We start from the raw sequence: 18,835 nt of genomic DNA, 5'->3' as shown, positions 1-18,835 counted from the left end.
TTAAGTGCCACGCACCTTACTCCCTTTCATTCCTATCAACTCACTGAGAGGCTGTTTGGTGGGAAAAGTACATGAACTTGGGTACTGGAGACCTTGGTCAAAATCCTGTCTCATGCCTACCTCTTAACTTCAGCTCTGCCCTTTCTTGATTCCAGTCCCTGCCTGCCCAACAGCAATTACATTCCTGCTGCTACTCCGTTTCAATACTAGGCCATCAGACTGTAAATCCTTCTTGGGTGCCTACTGTTCTGACCCCGTCAATCCTATGGTAAGACAGAAGATAAACCCAACTTTTCCACACCATTTCTTCAGTGATTCAGGTCCTGTATCTTCTTTAAGTCAGGACTTTTAGCTGGAAAAAGAAATACCTTTACCTCCAAATTCTTCCATTTTCAATTCGTGGCTCCCAAGTCCTGGAGGTGTTTTCCAGATTTCTTCTGTTGCATCACTCAGTCCTAGGTTAATAGACAAAAGTGAGTACTGAGCAAAGGTCTGAAATGCCTTAGGAGACTTTTTCACATTTCCATGCATATCCCCGAAAGATGGCACCACACACATGCTAGGACCTCATCATTCATTACGTGGAAGTCACTCTTGGAGGGTATTTCTTTTCCCCTTCTCATCACTATATTTCATGCCATAAAATATTCCAAGAAACAGATGATATAGTCCCTGCCCTGAAAGCAGCTTACAATCTAGTTGGCGAGATCATACCACCACAAATGAAAGTTTATAGCTATGAAGTTATAAAACATTGCAGAATTTGCCACAAGTGAATGAAGCCAATGAATTGCAGTGGTTAAGAAATACTGTAGAAATGGAAAACTGGACCATGAAAGTCTTGGACACTAACAGGTTAAGTTTCATGACTATTTTCTCAGTGGGTTTTCAATAAATATCTATGGAATGAATAGCAGGACAGGAAGAAAGCAGGCATTCCATATGAAGCAGGGGATCTCACAGTGGAGAGACAAGAAAGCACAAATCACTTCTTGCATGTGGGAAAGGAAAGCAAATATCCCAAATATACCAAGAACTCCAGCAAAGGTGAGGTTTACTAACTTCCTTGGCACGGAAGGCAAAAGGAAGAACTCCAAGGGTTCTAACAGTCTTATCTGATAGAAAGCAACACATCAATTCCTTTAAACAAAGAATTATTCAGTTAAAAACATGTATAACCACCCTAGTCGATATTTCCATCCTACCAGCTTCATCACTCACAAGTTTAATTCCTTGGTTTTCTCTGAGCACACTGCTTTTTCGTGTTTTCAACCCTTTGTACATGGAATTCCTCTGCCACCTCAAAGCCCACAACTCTGTCTTCAGTCAGCCATAACCTTCTTTCAGGTACTAGGAAAGGTACATGAACTTGGGTATTGGAGACCTTGGTCAAGATCCTATCACATGCCTACCTCTTAACACATTGTTAAGAGCCTTCCCCTTCTCTTCCAGGCAGCAAATCACTCCATCTTCTGTGCACCTTCATCCTACTTTGTTTATTCCTCTTTTAAGATACTTAACCACGTTACTGTGATTTACTTGCTTTGTGTACCTGAATTCATTAGCTTGAATGATTTACAAGGGTAGATTCTACAGGTCTAATATTTTTCTATGTATGGCCCTGGCATGCAACACACAACAGGCATTCAATTCAATGTTTGTTGAATGAATTTATTGCATGTTTCTTTATACAAGCACCACTCAACAACATAATGAATTCAGTAAGCTTTACAGAATTTGTAGAATTCTCACCACTGGTCTTTTCTTGTGCTGACCCTTGCTAACATCAAGGGTTTAATAGGGGGTTTAATTAATGAAACCCAGGTAAACATCTTTTTAATGATTAACCATAATACAAGAAAATCTCAAGTACTTGAGAAATGTATGAATAACATGTACTCTTGAGTTGTTTTTCTCAAATATTTATTAGTCAAGTTTCTCACAGGAGCTAGACAATAGTCCATTCAAGGCTGGAGTATCTATGCTGCTGAAGAAAAATCCCCATGCTCTGGCTATCAGAAGCACAGGTGACAAGACTGACATTGTTTCAGAGGTTAAGAAATTAAACGTAATTTCTTCTGGGGGGACAAAAGATTTTCCTTAAGAAACAACTTTTAGGCTGACTAGTTGTGTAAAATGTAGTACTGCAGAATTTTCATCTAGACAAATGTAAACAGTTTATTACCAGTTCCTAACTTCACCACAGAAAAACCTTAAAATCATTTTTATGGAATGTCTGATTCTCAGTGGCATTGTCAGATGGTGAGTAGTTGAGTTTGAAGAGATAAAGCTGGGGCCAGAATATGGAAAGCTGTGAATGCCAACCTATGGGATTTGAACTTTATCGAGTATTCAGTGGGAGCCACTGGAAATATTTCAGCAGAATAATGGAAGAGGGACCTAGTTCTCATTCTTGTGGCACTGATGTGAGGAATGGCTTAAAGTTGGGGGAAATGTGGGGGGTGTGAGGTAACAGTTTTTTACTAGAGTGATGACCATGAATATATTTATAAATAGATGCAACTAACATTCAAAGTAGAATTGACAGGACCCAGTAAGAGGCTAGATATGAAGAATAAAGAGTGTCAAGTTGCTAACCACTGAGGTTTATAGTTGGCAAATCCCTGGCTGGAAGAGGAGAAGGCAGCCACCACTGAGAAAAAGCTTACCATGGGAGAGAGAGCGAAAATTAGCACTCTGATCTCCTGATCCCCCATCCAATTTTCTTTTCACTATAGCTATTGCCTCATCTGGAATTTAAGCTGGTCTGAAAGACCATAAGCCTCAGCATGCAACTTGATATGGCAAAACAAAAGCTTAGTTAAATTACTTCGAGGGTATTTTCTTTTTTCTTAGACCTTGGTATAATTCTAGCTGTTGTGCCAACTAGCTTTGACCTTGGGCAAATAATTTTTATTCAATTTATTTCTTTTGTTAAATTTGCACAGATATATTTATCTCCAAAAACAATTTCTCTGAGAGTGGTGATGTGGATAATAATATTCATCTTCTGCCATTGATTGTTCATAATACCCAAGAAGTTCCTCTGTAAAACGGCGTCAAATTAATGAATATAAATAGCAAGAACCACCTGTTAGAAACAAAATGTTGTTAAAAACACAAACAGAACCTGAACTGTTTACATTAATTTAGGCTCCCAGGGAAGCTTTCCTGCCTTTTATTAGTCCTATGACTCCTTACAAACATTGTCCAACATTCATAAGTACCTGACATCCAAAGCCACACTGTACTTTAATATAAGAGATAATACAAGAGAAGAACATGTCCATTTCACAGGAGAGCCTTTTCCCCAGGCTTTTCATCATCCTTCCTCCCAGCTTTTATGTGGCAGCAATGAAGGGCAAAGGAGACCCTGAGAAACACCTTTCAGTTTTAAGTTAACACAAAGCATGGCTTGGTTTAGTTTCTGTTCTTCACTGCAGAGAAATGCTGTACATTACATACTTACATTTTAGGCTTCCTCACCTTCCTGTGATTGATATTACCAGTATTCAGTCCTTAGTCCTGTGCAAACTACTTACAACACTTACAGGCAGCCCACAGAGAAAGGTTTCTGGACTTGTAGGATCCTCCCTTTACAGCATTCAGCTTCACTATAAACTAAAATTGCTCCAGGAACTCTGGCCAGCATACCCCCCGTCTGGGCACCCTGAAGTCATTGGCTCCAGCATAGGTGGGTAGGAGAGCTAAGCCAGCAGAAGAAAAGCAAAACTGAGAATGGAAGAGAGGAGAGGTCATAAGGACAAGGGAGTGTAATCCGTGACTAATAAACACTGAGATGCCTTTTCTATGTGGTTTGCAAAATGTCTTTGGAGGCAATTCCAAAAGTAAAGTTTCAAAAATGTTCTAAGTAATACTAATGTTCCTACAGTAAGTACGTGGCTTCCCAAGAGTACCATTTTAAAAAGACAGTAATCATTTGATTGAGTTATGATAGATTTAAAAAAAAAACAGATTTCATTTTTAATACAAAAAAGCACTGAAGAGATGGCTATAACTCATGGAATACGAGGAAATTTGTAAGGATGTGTAGGTGGGACGGAAACATTTTTAATTTTACAGTCTAAGGACCAAATTCAGCACTAGGTACTTCTACATCAGCCACTATTAAAAACTTTGAGGCTGCAGGACACTTCATGACAAAAGATTAAAAAAAAAAAAAAAAAACAACTGCAAACGAACAGCACATGTAATTTCACAGCAAGCCTGCCTTATGGAATATACCGGTATTTGGGTGAAGCAGGATGAATGGCCTACCTTAATTTTATATACAGAAGCAGCATGGTATGAGAGTAACAAATTTTTGTAGTTCAAGAGACCTAGTTAACATCCCTCTGGTTTCAACCTTTTACAACTGAATAACCCTCTGCAAGTCACTTAACTTCTCTGACACTCAGTTTCCTTACCTGTAAAATGCCTAGCAAAGTGCCTGGAAAACAGAAGATATTCAATAAATATCCGTTCCTCCATACGGTGTCTTCTTCTTTTCAAACTAAGGGTCACAACCCATTGGTAGATTATGAAATCAATTTGGTAGGTTGCAACCAGCAATATTTTAAAAACTGAAATAAAAAACATCAGAGTACACTACACATAATGGTATTCTCCATTATACATATTCTGAGTTTTGATATAAATGCATTTTTTACTGTGGGTTACAACCACAAAGTTTCAAAGTCTCTGCTCTACAGAGAAATTCTCAGATTATTGTATCAGAAAGAGTTTAGAAAAACAAAAAAGGTCTTTAGAAGCACTGACTTTATTCAAATGAACCTCTACATTTCCCCCCTCTATTCTGTACTTTTCACCCCTATGATTTAATTTTATAACTGGAAGTTTGTACCTCTGTAAATTTTAAGAACTTAATCAAAGTGACCCTTATCTTCTAACTTCAATCTAGTAAAAATAAGACATGAATCACAGAGAAGATAAATTTAATCTGATACCCTAGGGCATTAAATTCAGTTTAAGATTGGTTTCTGTGTCATATTAACTAATTCATACCTCTAAACACTTTACAGTTTATAGGTATATAATTTATAGTTGATTAAACACTTCTAGAAATTTCTACAAAAAGTTAGCTATTAGATTCTATTATGGGGAAATTAGATACAATTTCTAAATGATTTTAAATTATAAAACTTTTTAAAAGGACTGCAATTTGCCTGAGCATGAAGACTGCTGGAGTAATATTCCAATCCTGATGAGTAGTAAAAATCAAAGTCCTATATGAGCACATACAGTGGTATCCCAAACTGCCTGATGAAAAATGCAAGATCCTCAAACAAAATGTAAGCTTCAATTACAATAGGCCTCCTCTCTCCTCCAGTTTCCGTGTAAAACTAGCCTGATAGGGTAATGAGTCCCTAGTGCCATTAAGATGGTGGGCTAAGGGTAGGGGGCACCTGGGTGGCACAGTCGGTTAAGCGTCCGACTCTTGGTCTCACAACTCAGGGTCGTGAGACTGAGCCCCGCATCAGACTCTACGCTCAGTGTGGAGTCTGCTTAAGACTCCCTCTGCCCCTCCCGCTCATGCTGTCTTTCTCTCTTTGTAAAATAAATAAATCAACATTAAAAAAAAAAAAAAAAAGATGGTGGGCTAAAAAGTGTAGCCAATTGTGGGTTGGCAGAGTGGGAATGATATGGAGCAATGAAGATTGGGCCACATTGAAGGGGAGAATACTTGGAAATTACAGAATTCAATGATACAGCTGAATCTTGATGTAACTATACTTTAAATTTATAATTTTAGCTGACCAGGCCAGACTGGCTGGCCATTGTTAGAGTTACCTATGCGACTGAAGTTTAGCAATCTTGTTTTAAATAAGCACCCTGGATGAGTCCTCGTTCTGGTCTGAATACTCTGTGTTAAAGGACAGCAAAGATCAGAAAATATTTAAAAAGGTGGAGTTCCAAAATAATTACCCTAACCTTACAGGCATCTAGTATCAAATACTGCATCAGAATCTGACACTTATTCAAAGCACTTCCTTTTTGGCATCATACTGAAGATACAAGTCAGCAGATAGCAATACTTGATATTTTCCAGTTATTTAATGCCAGTAAGAAACGGTGCTTTCTCTTCATTAGACTTCATTGGTGAGAGTCAAAAAAGTGTGAGAGAAAGGTCTATCTACATTAGACAAAGAAGTAAAAGGTAGCAAGCAAACAATACAAATTAAGAGTAAACTCAACGAGAGAGAAGTGATAAACCATTCAACCACCTGAGGAATCTGTTTGGCTCCTGAGCTCACACATTTTGTGGTAAAGGTGCCCATTTCTCTGCTCTCAGAAAACGGTAAAGATTAAGGCAAAAGGTGGCTCCTTCCTATTTCAAATGAATTGGGGGTACAGGATGAGGCTACCTGTTTTGGCTATTTGAGATAGACACTGGATTGGGCTGGGCCATGCTTGCTATCAATGTCAAGTGTTGGGGTTAGCACCACAAATCCTTCATCAGGATCAGTCTTGGCACCAGGCTTTGTCTACCATCTTCAATGTGAGAAAAGACTAGCAAGAATGCCATTCTTAGGAAGAAATAACAGCTGTGAAAAGTAAAGCAAAGCATAGAGACAGCAAAGCCTGGGGAAAGGATGGTAGTAACAGAAGTGAGGTAGAAAGCTAGTTCTTAGCTCCCCAAAGGGCCAGCTGAAAAGACTTAGGGTCAGAGATTCCCTGTGTGGCCCGTACATCAGTCTCTTGAAATTTTAAGATGCCCCAAGAAATGATCTGGTGTCCCCCTGTCTTCTGCTTATTTTTTTACCTCACACTCTAACAATGTTGGAAATATTTGGAGCTTTCTCTTCCTTTCTCTCTTTAACCTAGAGGTTACAGGAAAGGATGAACAGAGATGGGAGACAATACAAGAAAGCAGATTATGAGAAAAGTCCTCATTACACATGGGTAGAATTCACCCCACAAGTCAAAGAACTTTGCAGAATTACAAGGCAGGGAAGGCAGAGGGCACTAGATCTTTGAGGTGTTAAGAGACAGGCTGACAGACCAAGCTTCGTGACTGGCTTGATAGTCCCCTATCACTTGAGATTCTGTGTTCTTTATTTAAAGAGACAGAAGGAGGAGTTCAGAGAAGAAGCCAGTGTCACAAATTAAGGTATCTCAAAGAGAAGTTGTACCTCTCTTTCCTTTTTCTTACACTATTAGTGTCCTTCACCAGAAAATACAGGTGGACCAAACTGTAATAGGGTTCACCAAATGGACTCCATTCTGTAGTTCACCTGCACCCCTTACTAGATCCTGATTTCCTTATTTGATAAGAAAGGCTCCTGAACTCCCCATTCTTTTCTTTGTTAACAGGCCTAAATAACCTCCTATATTTAGGAGATAAATAAGCATATTTAGAATACACTTAGCCTTAGGGTCTCCAAGTCAGGGTTATGGAATAGACTAGTCTTCCATAATCCATCATATCCATACATCTCAAGTCCTTATCAAAGTTATAAATTCATTTTTCACATTTCCAGGCAAAAATCTGCTCCTTGGCAGTCCTTAAACTTTACCTGACAACATTACACACCCTCAACCCAGGCTCCTCAGTCTCTAACATCTCCACTGACACTCCAGCAAACAAAAAGATGTATCCACTTATCACAGTTCAATCCCATTTGAGCATCTACAGCCACTATCTTGACATAATCACGTTCCAAAAGCTGACTGAGTGTCCAACAGTAGCAAAGGTCCTCATTAGGATAAATATATTGGTGCCAATAATACTGAAGTTTGGTTTTTAACTGCATTTTTTGTCAGTGTGGCTGGGAAGATCTGGACAGCTGGAAGTGAGCTTCTCCATCATTTTCTGTTTCTTTCTTTGTATCAATTTTCCACCTGTGAAGCCCAACACCCCACCACCAAGTGCAGCTGCAATTCCTGCCACTTTGAAGCCTGCAAGGAGGCCAATCGGACCCCCCACCACTCCTCCGATGAGTGCACCTGCCACAGGCAGAGCTGCCAGCTTGTATTTTGCAGCCTGTAAAAAAAAAAAAAATTCAATTTAGAAATTGAGTTGAGAATATCTGCCTGTGGTGATGTGCATTTTCCTCTCATTACTCCTGGCAATGCTTCTTTAACTCTTGGTACATAATTAACCTTGGAGATTGGGGGGTGGGGGGAGTATTCCACAGGTACTACCATTGCTCCTCATCTCAGAACTTGGGAGAAATGAGCTACAAAAAGTGGACTACTACAAATTGATTTTACTTGCAAAACAATCAATCCACTAACTATCTAGCAAACTTATTTAAACAGTTGCAGCTGCTATAGATACCCCCAAAGCTTTTATGTTGCATAGAGATTATCCTGTGCTGTATACCTGGGGCTAAAAGCAATATTCTAGGGCGCCTGGGTGGCTCAGTCGGTTGAGTGACTGCCTTCGGCTCAGGTCATGATCCTGGAGTCCCTGGATTGAGTCCCGCATTGGGCTCCCTGCTCAGCGGGGAGTCTGCTTCTCCCTCTGACCCTCTTCCCTCTTGTGCTATCTCTCATTCTCTCTCACTCCATTAAATAAATAAAAAAAAAAAAAAAAAAAAAAGCAATATTCTATGGGAAAGAGATGGTCCCCCTCCACACATACTGTCACATCCTTACCCTCTTGCCCCTGCTGGATTCTGGCAACACTCTCTACTTCACTCCCTGAACCTCTGCAAATATTCCCTTGTAACACCAAAATGCCTTAGAGTGGGGCTTTGGTTTATTCCCTAAAAAAATTTCTCACCCAACAGAATGAATCTTAGAGTAGAATATTACAACAGTCATTGATTTCTTGCACTACTATGTGTCGTTTGTTCCTTATTTCCTTAATTGCTGGTTCCTTCCACATTAAAGAGAGCAGATCAATTGGGTTAATACTAGAGATTCCTGGGAGCCAGAGTACCATTGATTTGTCAGCAGGAGCAGAATCTTACCTTCCCCAAGTTTTTGGTTCCCTCTTCAACATTCACAGCAGCTCTGTTGACATGGTCTTCAATGCTGTCAATCTTCTCCTGCTGAGACTAGATGCAAAGGAATTATGAGTGAGCGGTCCTGCTGGGGAGCAGCACTCAGCCAATACACACTATTTTAATTCCTGTAATCAGGATCCCGTGTACTGCAGCCTTGCAGTCTGAACAGTGGTTCATTAATAACGTCTGATAAACTATGTCGAAAGTACAAATTCACTTGTATAAAGAAAAGAAAGAGTGACTTAATTATTAGATAATAAAAGGGTGGCACCTTTATAGGAAAAAGCATCTCACACTAAAATTCATTCAAACATACAAACATATTATTCTCCAAATGAATCTTCTTTGTAAAAGAAGAAAAATCCAAATAAGCATTTACATGTCGTGATGAGGTTGATGATAAAAAACAAAAACAAAATCAAACATAAAAACCTCTTTAACTGGGGCGCCTGGGTGGCTCAGTCGTTAAGTGTCTGCCTTCAGCTCAGGTCATGATCTCAGGGTTCTGGGATCGAGCCCCTCATTGGGCTCCCCGCTCAGCGGGAAGCCTGCTTCTCCCTCTCCCACTCCCCCTGCTTGTGTTCCCTCTCTCGCTCTCTCTCTCTCTGTCAAATAAATAAATAAAATCTTAAAAAAAACCTCTTTAACTTCTTCGAAGAGTCAAAAATTTAAAACACGTAAATTTGCCGTAGGAGTAAAATGCCCTTGGATCCATAAATATAAATGATTACATTTTAAAAATGAGAATACAATTTGGTTTGATCTGCTATGAAAACTTCCCACTTGTGATATGCAGTGGGGGCAATGAATGCATTTACCGTCCTGAGTTTCACACCTGTACACTTTAATACATTTTAAAATCATTACAAGTGAAAATGTTTCAGATCAAAGATATCAATAAAGCATTCTACACACGGCACACCTGGGCTGACACCACAGAACCTGTGACTCCTGGAACCTCTGGGTAGAAGGAACAAGCCTCCCCTCGGAGGTGTGAAGCCCCACTACACTTCTCACTAGTGGTTACTGAGCCTCAGCTCAAACACCTCCAATGATGGGAACTCATTACTTGCCACAGGAACACATTCCCATTTTAAATAAAATTTAGACAGAATTTACATACAATAATATGCACCCATTTTAAGGGTACAGAATGATGAATTCTGACAAATGTATAAAACTCAAGTAACCCCATCACATCAATATACAGACTAGGGGGTTTTTTGTTTGTTTTTAAAGATTCATTTATTTATTTTAGAGACAGAGAGTGCATGTGCATGTGGTGGGGAGGGGGAGAGGGAGAGGAAGGAGAGTCTTAAGCAGACTCCATGCTGGGCGCAGAGCCCAACATGGGGCTCGATTCCATGATCCTGAGATCATGATCTGAGCCAAAACCCAGAGTTGGACACTTAACCAACTGAGCCACCCAGGTGCCCCTAGGTTTTTGTTTTTTTTTTTAAATTCACAGAAAAAAGAAAAGAGTCCCTCTTTGATCCCAGCTAAATCCCACTTCTACAATGACTGTGAAATAATTCAACTTGAATCCTGAAGCATTTGATTGCCCTCTTAACTTACACTGAATCAGATATAACACTCTTCTAACTCCAACCATCATTCAAGAACACGAAACACAATACAGCTAATTTTTTCCCCACAGTTGCTTCCTTAAGCATTATTGACATTCCTTCCCTTCTCATACACCAAGTATGCACCTTTTCCCTGGTAGACCTTTCATGGTGTCCCTTCATTCCTGTATTCTCCACTGCTATCTTGACATCTCTAACACAACCCCTAAAAAAGTCCTTTATCAGTTTTCCTTTTAACATTTCTGTCCAAGACAAGTACAATGATTCTTACATGTGAGTAAACACCAGAACTGCCCAGAAGACTTATTAAAGCATGGACTGCTGGGTCCCACCTCCAGAGTTTCTGATTCCATAGAACTTCAGGTGAAGCCTGAGAATTTGCATGTCTTATGAGTTCCCAGGTGATGCTGCAAGACCATGATTCTCACACTTCAAAAACCACTAATATATGTACACAACTGGATTAAGGGCATAACCTTCTTGGCCAGATGTCCTGTGTTCAAATCCCAGCACTGTGTGCCCTTGGACAAATTACTCAAGCTCTCCAGGTGTCAAAACTCTCATCTCTCAAGTGAGGATGATGATATACCTCATAGAGTTGAAGTGAGGATAAAATGAGATAGGGTCTGTAGAGTGTGAGGAGAAAAAGTCATCCTGATCTTCTCAAGAATCTTTCTTTTCTAAAAAGTGTACTAAACTTTTTCCTATGAGGCCTGAAAATTCTTGGCATTAGATCTCTTCTAGCCATTCATTCATTCACTTTTTATTTTCCTCAGACAATAAACTTTTTTAATGTTAGCTTTCTTCTTCCAACCCACAGAAGCATAAGTGCCAACACAAGTAATATCCAACCTGTTGGGATTTCTGACACTGAATTTCTATCATTGTTTCTATTTGGGACATCCCTAACACTTTCCATTCTTGCCTGAAAGTCTGTATTCACAGATAAATCACAGGTGTGATCACCAACCTCCACATCTTGATGAGCTGAGGGGTAGAGGGAAAATAGCCAATAGTCTCCTTCCTCTCAGGCCCCAAATAATTTTCCTATACCCACCAACCTCCCTTTTTTGCTTCTGATTTGCTTATGTTTGCTTTCATCTGCCTGGGCCTCCCACACTTGATAATCTTCAAACTCCCCTTTTGACATTTTATAGACTTTGGCCCCTCATATATGTTCTCAGCACCCCTTTAACAAGGAGTTAAACCATACATGAAAGATACTAGTGTTTCTCTAAAGTAATATAAAGACTCTTCCCTTAGTAAAAGCAAAAAGAATTCTCAAAAGACTCTAAGAATATGTCTATGGATTTCATTTTAAAAAATAGTGAATTAGGTCCCCTTAATATTCTTTCTGAAAAAATAACTGAATCTTAGTAAGCAGTTATAGGAGCATCTAAGATTCTGGGAAAAAATGTGATTTATTAAGTTAATGTTGGTCAAGCAGAATGCAATTTGGGCATCTGAAGTCAAAACTAATGAACTGTTTTTCCCTTGAATGCTTGTTGTGGAGACTTGTATACCCAGCATCCTCTATATCAAGCAACAGTAATACTTTCAACAAATCCATCCCCAAATCTATTTACATCAATAAAAATGCTCTCCCTTGGAGAGTCCTGCTAGTGGTTGTACAGTTTTATTAATGTGCTAAAAGCTACAGGTTTCTTTAAGAAGCTATTGCCAAAAGTGGTTATTTTCCTTTATTCCTGACTCTCAATTACAGCCATTTTTCAAGGCTAGCTCTAGTCTTAGATCTTGGCCAATCCAGGTTAACACTGGGCTATCCTGGTTCTGAAGTCCAAAAGTACCTAATCTATAATTCTTAATCACAGGCAATAAATAATACATACAGAAAAGCCCAGAAACATACAAACACTACTATATATAGAGTCCAGGATGATACTGGCCTGGAGTAGGCAATAAACAGAGTAGCTAAGTAGGATGTTGATATCACAGGATTCAGCAATAGGAGGGGACTGTAGGGACTATAGTACTAGTACAAGTCTAAAGGGAACAGTGGTAGAACTCTAAGCAAGGAGCCAAAGAGGGAATCCTATAAGGGAGGGACAAAGACAGGAATGCAGTTGGAGTCAGTGGAAGGAAAGGGGATGGGAAGTAACAGACATTATCTCATTTAGTCCTCCCATCAATTTTACAAAGTTCATTGTTGTCAAACAACAACCTTAAAGTCAAGTGGGTAATAAATCTGATTGATCTGATCTGATCTAATCCACTACAATCCAGTCTTTATGCCTAGGGAATAAGGTAGAAGGTAGAGACAAAACTGGACCAGCAGCAAGGGTAGCATGCCACTGAGTGACAGGTCCAGAGTTCTTTAAATTCCCCTTGACAAGAAATAGGGCTAGTTCCATAAGTACAGGAAGAGAAGAGGGCACTCGAGCAATAAAGATTGAAGAAAACTGAAGCAGGACGCTTAGATATTATTATTGGACCGCACCTGGATCTCTCGATGGCTTTGTAGGTTCATTTTTCATTATGGTAAAAAATACATAATATAAAATTTACAATTTTAACCATTTTTAGTGTGCAGTTTAGTAGCATTAAGTACATTCACAATGTTATGCAATTATCAAGACTATCCTACGGGGTTTTTTTTTTTTTTAAACTGTTCTCTATTCTTCACTGAGCTTACTTATTAGCACAGTCCTATGCACACAGGAAGTGCTCCAAAAATACATGGTTAACTTGTCTAGATACTATCATGTCCATGTGATGATAATGAGAGGATGTGGTTACTCTGCTTATGTTCCCAAGTCATTTGGTGCCTAAATGGAGCTTCTGTGAGTCCTGACCATGTGGTCATGAGAATTCAATCACCCCGGGAATAGTAATCAGTGGTTCTCCTTTGAGCTTTTGCCTAATACATTCTGTTCCATGTCCTCACACAGATTATTATAAATAGGACATTTGTATACAACTATGGCTATAGCCAAAGCCTTCCTACACAAATCTTCCTTAGATTAGGGGTTAGGAGCTGCTTATGTAATCTAATCGGATATATAATTATTAAATGGCCACAAGCCCTCAATTTTCCTTTCATGTGCCTATCCCTCTGGAAGGGAAATGTATTTGTCTGGAATGAGAAGAACTCTGTACATGTTTAGTTTGTTTCTTAAATCAACTATTATTGAGGTATAATTTACATACATTATAACTCACATTTTTTTTTTTTAAGATTTTATTTATTTATTCATGAGAGAGAGAGAGAGAGGCAGAGGGAGAAGCAGGCTCCCAAGGAGCAGGGAGCCCGATGCGGGACTCGATCCCAGGACCCTGAGATCATGACCTGAGCCAAAGGCAGACGCTTAACCATCTGAGCCACCCAGGCACCCTATAACTCACACATTTTAATGTGTAGATATCAATGACTTTTGACAAATGTATGTATTTGTATATACCATACACGTACAGATTTTACAAACTACATTAGATCAGAGAGTTAGAATAGCTGAATAAATCTCAATTCTGAAACAACAAATATTTGGGGATTCTTCTATCATTCCCTTTTAGATGCAAGTATATGGATAGATTACACAGATACCTAATCCAGAAACTTCAAGCATTTTTCTTCTAAGGAAAATGCTTTAAACAATTTACTGATGTTCAATTTTAGGCATTAGATTTCAAGAAAAAATACAAAAACTAGAAAACAAACAGATGAAGGGACTAGCATTGAAAAGCCTAGAAATCATATTCTAGAAGGAACATATTAAAGAATTAAGAGTTCTTAAAAGAAAAAAATATGATGAGGTTGGATAGGGTGAGGAAGGATAATGTTGGTCTCAAAAAGTTGAAAAATTTTATATGGAAATATGACAAAACTTGTTCAGCATATGGCTCCAAGAGGGCAAAAGTACCAGAGGGAAGTTATTATAGGGCAGTGTTTATATAAGGAAGAACTTCTACGAGGCAGAGTCTCCAAATGGAATGGCTGAAGTATAAAGTATCCCTGCACTGTAATTGTTCAGGAAGAGGCAAAAAACCATCTATATGAGAAGCTGGGGCAAGAACAGAAGAATTAGATTCGCTGGCCTCGTAAGTCCTGTCCAATTCCAATTCTGAGATTGTATAACCCAGGGACTTCTTATACTTGAAAGCCAGATTTCAGGGAAACCATAATTCAAAGATGTAAAACCCCCAGATCATGGTTTGATCAAGAACAAAGAACTAAACCTAGACAGAAGCATGAGCAGACACAGGTTTGTTCCTGTATGTGCATACAGATACACACATATATCCAACCTTCCTATACTTCCTGGGAAGGAAACTAAGAATAATTTAGAAAAATAATGACAGAAAACCTATTCTGTCTTTCCCACCAAATCTACTTTATGTTTCCTCATCTATGTTAACAATATGAGACTGGCTACCCAATTACGCAGAATAAAACCTTAATGTTTGACTCTTCCATCTTCCTCCAATTTCTACTAAGTCTACCCCAGAAATACCTCTCAGCTGTCCTTTACCTTTATACTTGTATTGCCATTGTTCTTGGTGAAACTCTTGCTTGATTCCTAACTAGTCATCCTGCCTATTATCGCTCCCTTCCCCAAGCCATTATTCACACTGCTAACAGTAATCTTTCTCAACCAGACTGGATCATATCACTCTAACCTGCTCAAAAATCTATATCAGCTCCTCAATGCCTACAAATTAAAGTTCAAATTCTTTGGTATGGCCCTCAATGCCATCTCAGTCAGGCACTCACACTCCTTACTTTGCTTGCCCATAGTATCTCATGCTTTGGTTATACCGCAATACTTGTCATTCCTGAAAGGCCATACACTTCTCTACTCCATGTCTTTGTTCAGCTGTTTTCAAATGCACCCTTCCCCACTCCCATCTATTGACATTTGACTCAATTTTCAAGGCTCAAGCAAATGCTACCTATCTCATGAAGCTATTCTTAATTCTTCCACCTCACAATCCCTGCCTCCCTCCCTTGGAATTAAATGCTTCTGTTAGAGCTGATAATACTTCCCCTTCATACCTCATTTTTGCATTTAATAATCATGCTTGAAATTTCAGTTTTTGGGGTCCAAACTTATCTCCACCCACTATAAATCCTTAAAGGCAGAGAATAGGCCTCATTTATTTCTATAGCTAACCTTGTCAGACCCCTGGTGCCAAGGTTTAACACAGTACCTTTTATATAACAAATGCTTGATAAATATTTATTAAACTGATCTGGAGGCTGAGGACTGTTAGACTTCTATCCATGGTCAGTACCAGTCTTAAAAATTGTAACTTCTATTAAAATTCTAATCAAAAGCGTAGGAATTAATAAAAGCTTCTTATCCTATTAATCTAACATCTCTGAGCCAAAAACAATAATACTTACATTCACTAGGAGAGAGAAATCAGTGACCAGTTGGCTAAGTTCAATTAAGTCCTTAAAAAGAGAGAAGAAAAGGAAGTTACTTACTTTTATGCCTCAGAGCTAACAAAATGAAAATAATTTTTAACATACCGCTTCTAAGGTTTCCCATGATTCTGCAGCATTTTGATCTCGAGGAATTTCAGGCAATGCATATACCTGAGTCATATTCTCAGGATCGGCTTCAGCCTCAGCAGTGTGAAATGTTCCTGGATGAACACAGCCTCATGTTTAGGGTTTATGTGCTTTGTTAGAAAGCAGATAGCATAAATCAATTTTGTAAAACCATTCCCATGTAAAATGCTAACTAACTGAATTCAGGGTCAAAGTAAATTGACTACTCTATAAAAATAGATATATCTATGGGCAGATTGTTCCCAGGTTAACAAATATTTTTTTCTTTAATTCTACAAAGTCATCTCAAAAAATGGCTACAAATGCCACCTACCCAATCTGAATAACTACAGCTCAATGTGGAAGCAGCACTGAAGGAAAACTCTTCTATGTGGCCAATATTCCACGTAGAGATACCCACTAGAAACAGGTTTCACACTTTCAATGTAAATCATTAACCTTTTCTTTGGGGATTTTAGTAATAAATACCAGATTCATAAGGTGTTAAAAGTAGGAAAGTGATGTGTTTTTTGCAATGAAAATCAGTCATTTGGGGTAACAATAAATCTGTCATCAAATGAACACCTCTTACCGTGTGGATCTTTTCATACATATTGTTATCCTTCTTCTAAGAGTCATTTTTCTAGCCCATGTCTCCATTGCTTCTATTTTTTTTCTGAGTTTTAAAAAGTCATCAACCCACTAAGGCCTTCCTCTCAGTAAAACTGCTATGATGATGAATTAATTTACACTCCAAACCCCACCTTCAGGTCTTTATTTCCTTGTATTGGTTTTACCATTCATTCATTAAACTAATATGGATCGAATGCCTACTAAATGCCAATCAGTACACTTAGATCCTACAGACACAATGGTAAACCACAAAAACAGCTCCAGGGAGTCAACATAGTACAGTGGTTAAGAGCATGGGCCTAGGGCGCCTGGGTGGCTCAGTCGTTAAGCGTCTGCCTTCGGCTCAGGTCATGATCCCAGGGTCCTGGGATCGAGTCCCACATCGGGCTCCCTGCTCGGCGGGAAGCCTGCTTCTCCCTCTCCCACTCCCCCTGCTTGCGTTCCTGCTCTTGCTATCTCTCTCTCTGTCAAATAAATAAATAAAAATCTTTAAAAAAAAAAAAAAAAGAGCATGGGCCTAGTCAGAAAGACCTGGGTTAGAATCCTGGCTTGGCTAATGACTAGCTCTTTGACTCATTTTCATCATTTTTAAAATAAGGTGAAAGGGGCACCTGGCTGGCTCAGTTGGAAGAGCATGTGACTCTTGATCTTGGGGTCGTGAGTTCGAGCTAAACATTGGGTGTAGAGATTACTTCAATGAATAAAAACTTAAAAAAAAATAAGAATAAAACAAGGTGATAGGTATTTATTTTGCACTGTGCCTGACTTAAATATTGAGTATAAGTGGCTTAATAGTTACTACTACAATAAATAGCCATTGCTACTGTAGCTATTAATAATGGAACTTACCATATTATGTACAATACACGATATTAACAGGCAAGTTCAGTATAGCCAGGTAAGAATGATATGAGTAAATATGGAACACTATGTGAGAACAGAAGAGAGGTATTTAACCAAGACTTGGGGAGGGGAGAGTAGTTGGAGGTTTTGAAGCAGAAGCCTGAGGATGAACAGAAATTACATAGGTGAACTGGGGCAAAGGTGGAGGGAAAAGCAGAGAGTATTCAGGTCAGAGAGACTAATATATGCATAGGTTTGGGAACTGAAAAGAGTTCAACTGAAATACAGACTATGAAAGAGAAAAGCAAAAGTTTATATAAGTTTTGTCACTTGAAATCTAAGGTGACATTATTCATAGCATTGTAACTAAGCTAAAGAATTCTGTTTTTCTCATAAGATCAATATGGAACTATTAAAAGGAGTTGGAGACTACTGGGAAGCTGGAGGGTGCCATAATCAGATTTCAGATTTAGAAAGGGAACCATAGCTGTAGTGTGAAGGATGAAGTTGAAAGGTAAAAAAAAAAAAAAAAAAAAAAAATTAGAGCGTGAAAAACCAGTTGGGAGGCTCTGCAGTATGTCCAATGCAAAATGATGGTCTGCTCTAGGACAGTGGCAGTGGGCATGTAATTCCTTTTGTCCCCCTTACTTCAAGCTCAATATACCTACCACTTTAATATTATCTGATACCTATTATGTATTGTGTTGGGTACCAAAGATGAAAAATTTTTATGAGTAATACAAAGGAGATGTTCTCAAAGAACTTATATTCTAGAAGAGTCAGACATACATAGAGACAATCCTAAAACAGTAAGAGAGTGTAATGGTATTTAGATAAACAGATATAGATACAAACAATATTTTGTGGGCGTTCCAAGCTTGGGAAGGCATCTGACCCAGCTTGGTGTGGTGTGCAGTTTATGAGACAGCTTCCTAAAAAAGGTGATCTTATGAGACAAAGAAAATATAAATTCTACATAGACCAGCATAAAAAAGGCCCTCAAAGAAGAAAAGATAAAGCTTAACATAAAATCGGGCGCCTGGGTGGCTCAGTTGGTTGAGCGACTGCCTTCGGCTCAGGTCATGATCCTGGAGTCCCTGGATCGAGTCCCGCATCGGGCTCCCTGCTCGGCAGGGAGTCTGCTTCTCCCTCTGACCCTCCCGACCCTCCCCCCTCTCATGCTCTCTCTCTCTCAGTCTCTCTCTCTCAAATAAATAAATAAAATCTTTAAAAAAAAAAAAAAAAAAAAAAAGCTTAACATAAAATCAGCAGATTGGTCTTGCCAA

At 38.9% G+C, this 18,835-nt stretch overlaps 1 protein-coding gene across 2 annotated transcripts in view; it reads right to left on the bottom strand.

Moving 5' to 3' along the window:
* Positions 1–1,650: 1,650 nt before the first annotated feature.
* The window catches only part of STX17 (syntaxin 17), a 67,803-nt gene continuing 50,618 nt past the window's right edge, over positions 1,651–18,835 (bottom strand). For both annotated transcript variants that reach the window (XM_036074137.2, XM_078061515.1), the window contains exons 5-8: positions 16,053–16,168; positions 15,924–15,974; positions 8,940–9,026; positions 1,651–8,005 (exon numbers count right to left, since the gene is read on the bottom strand). In XM_036074137.2, coding sequence (XP_035930030.2) covers positions 7,766–8,005; positions 8,940–9,026; positions 15,924–15,974; positions 16,053–16,168 — 494 coding nt within the window. In that variant the 3' untranslated portion in view covers positions 1,651–7,765. The remainder of the gene's footprint in view (positions 8,006–8,939; positions 9,027–15,923; positions 15,975–16,052; positions 16,169–18,835) is intronic.

This window comes from Halichoerus grypus, chromosome 14 (assembly GCF_964656455.1).
Source record: "Halichoerus grypus chromosome 14, mHalGry1.hap1.1, whole genome shotgun sequence".
In the NCBI taxonomy this organism is placed as follows: Eukaryota; Metazoa; Chordata; class Mammalia; order Carnivora; family Phocidae; genus Halichoerus; species Halichoerus grypus.
Note: the sequence above shows the minus strand (reverse complement) of the source record. Positions and strands in the feature narration are given on the sequence as shown.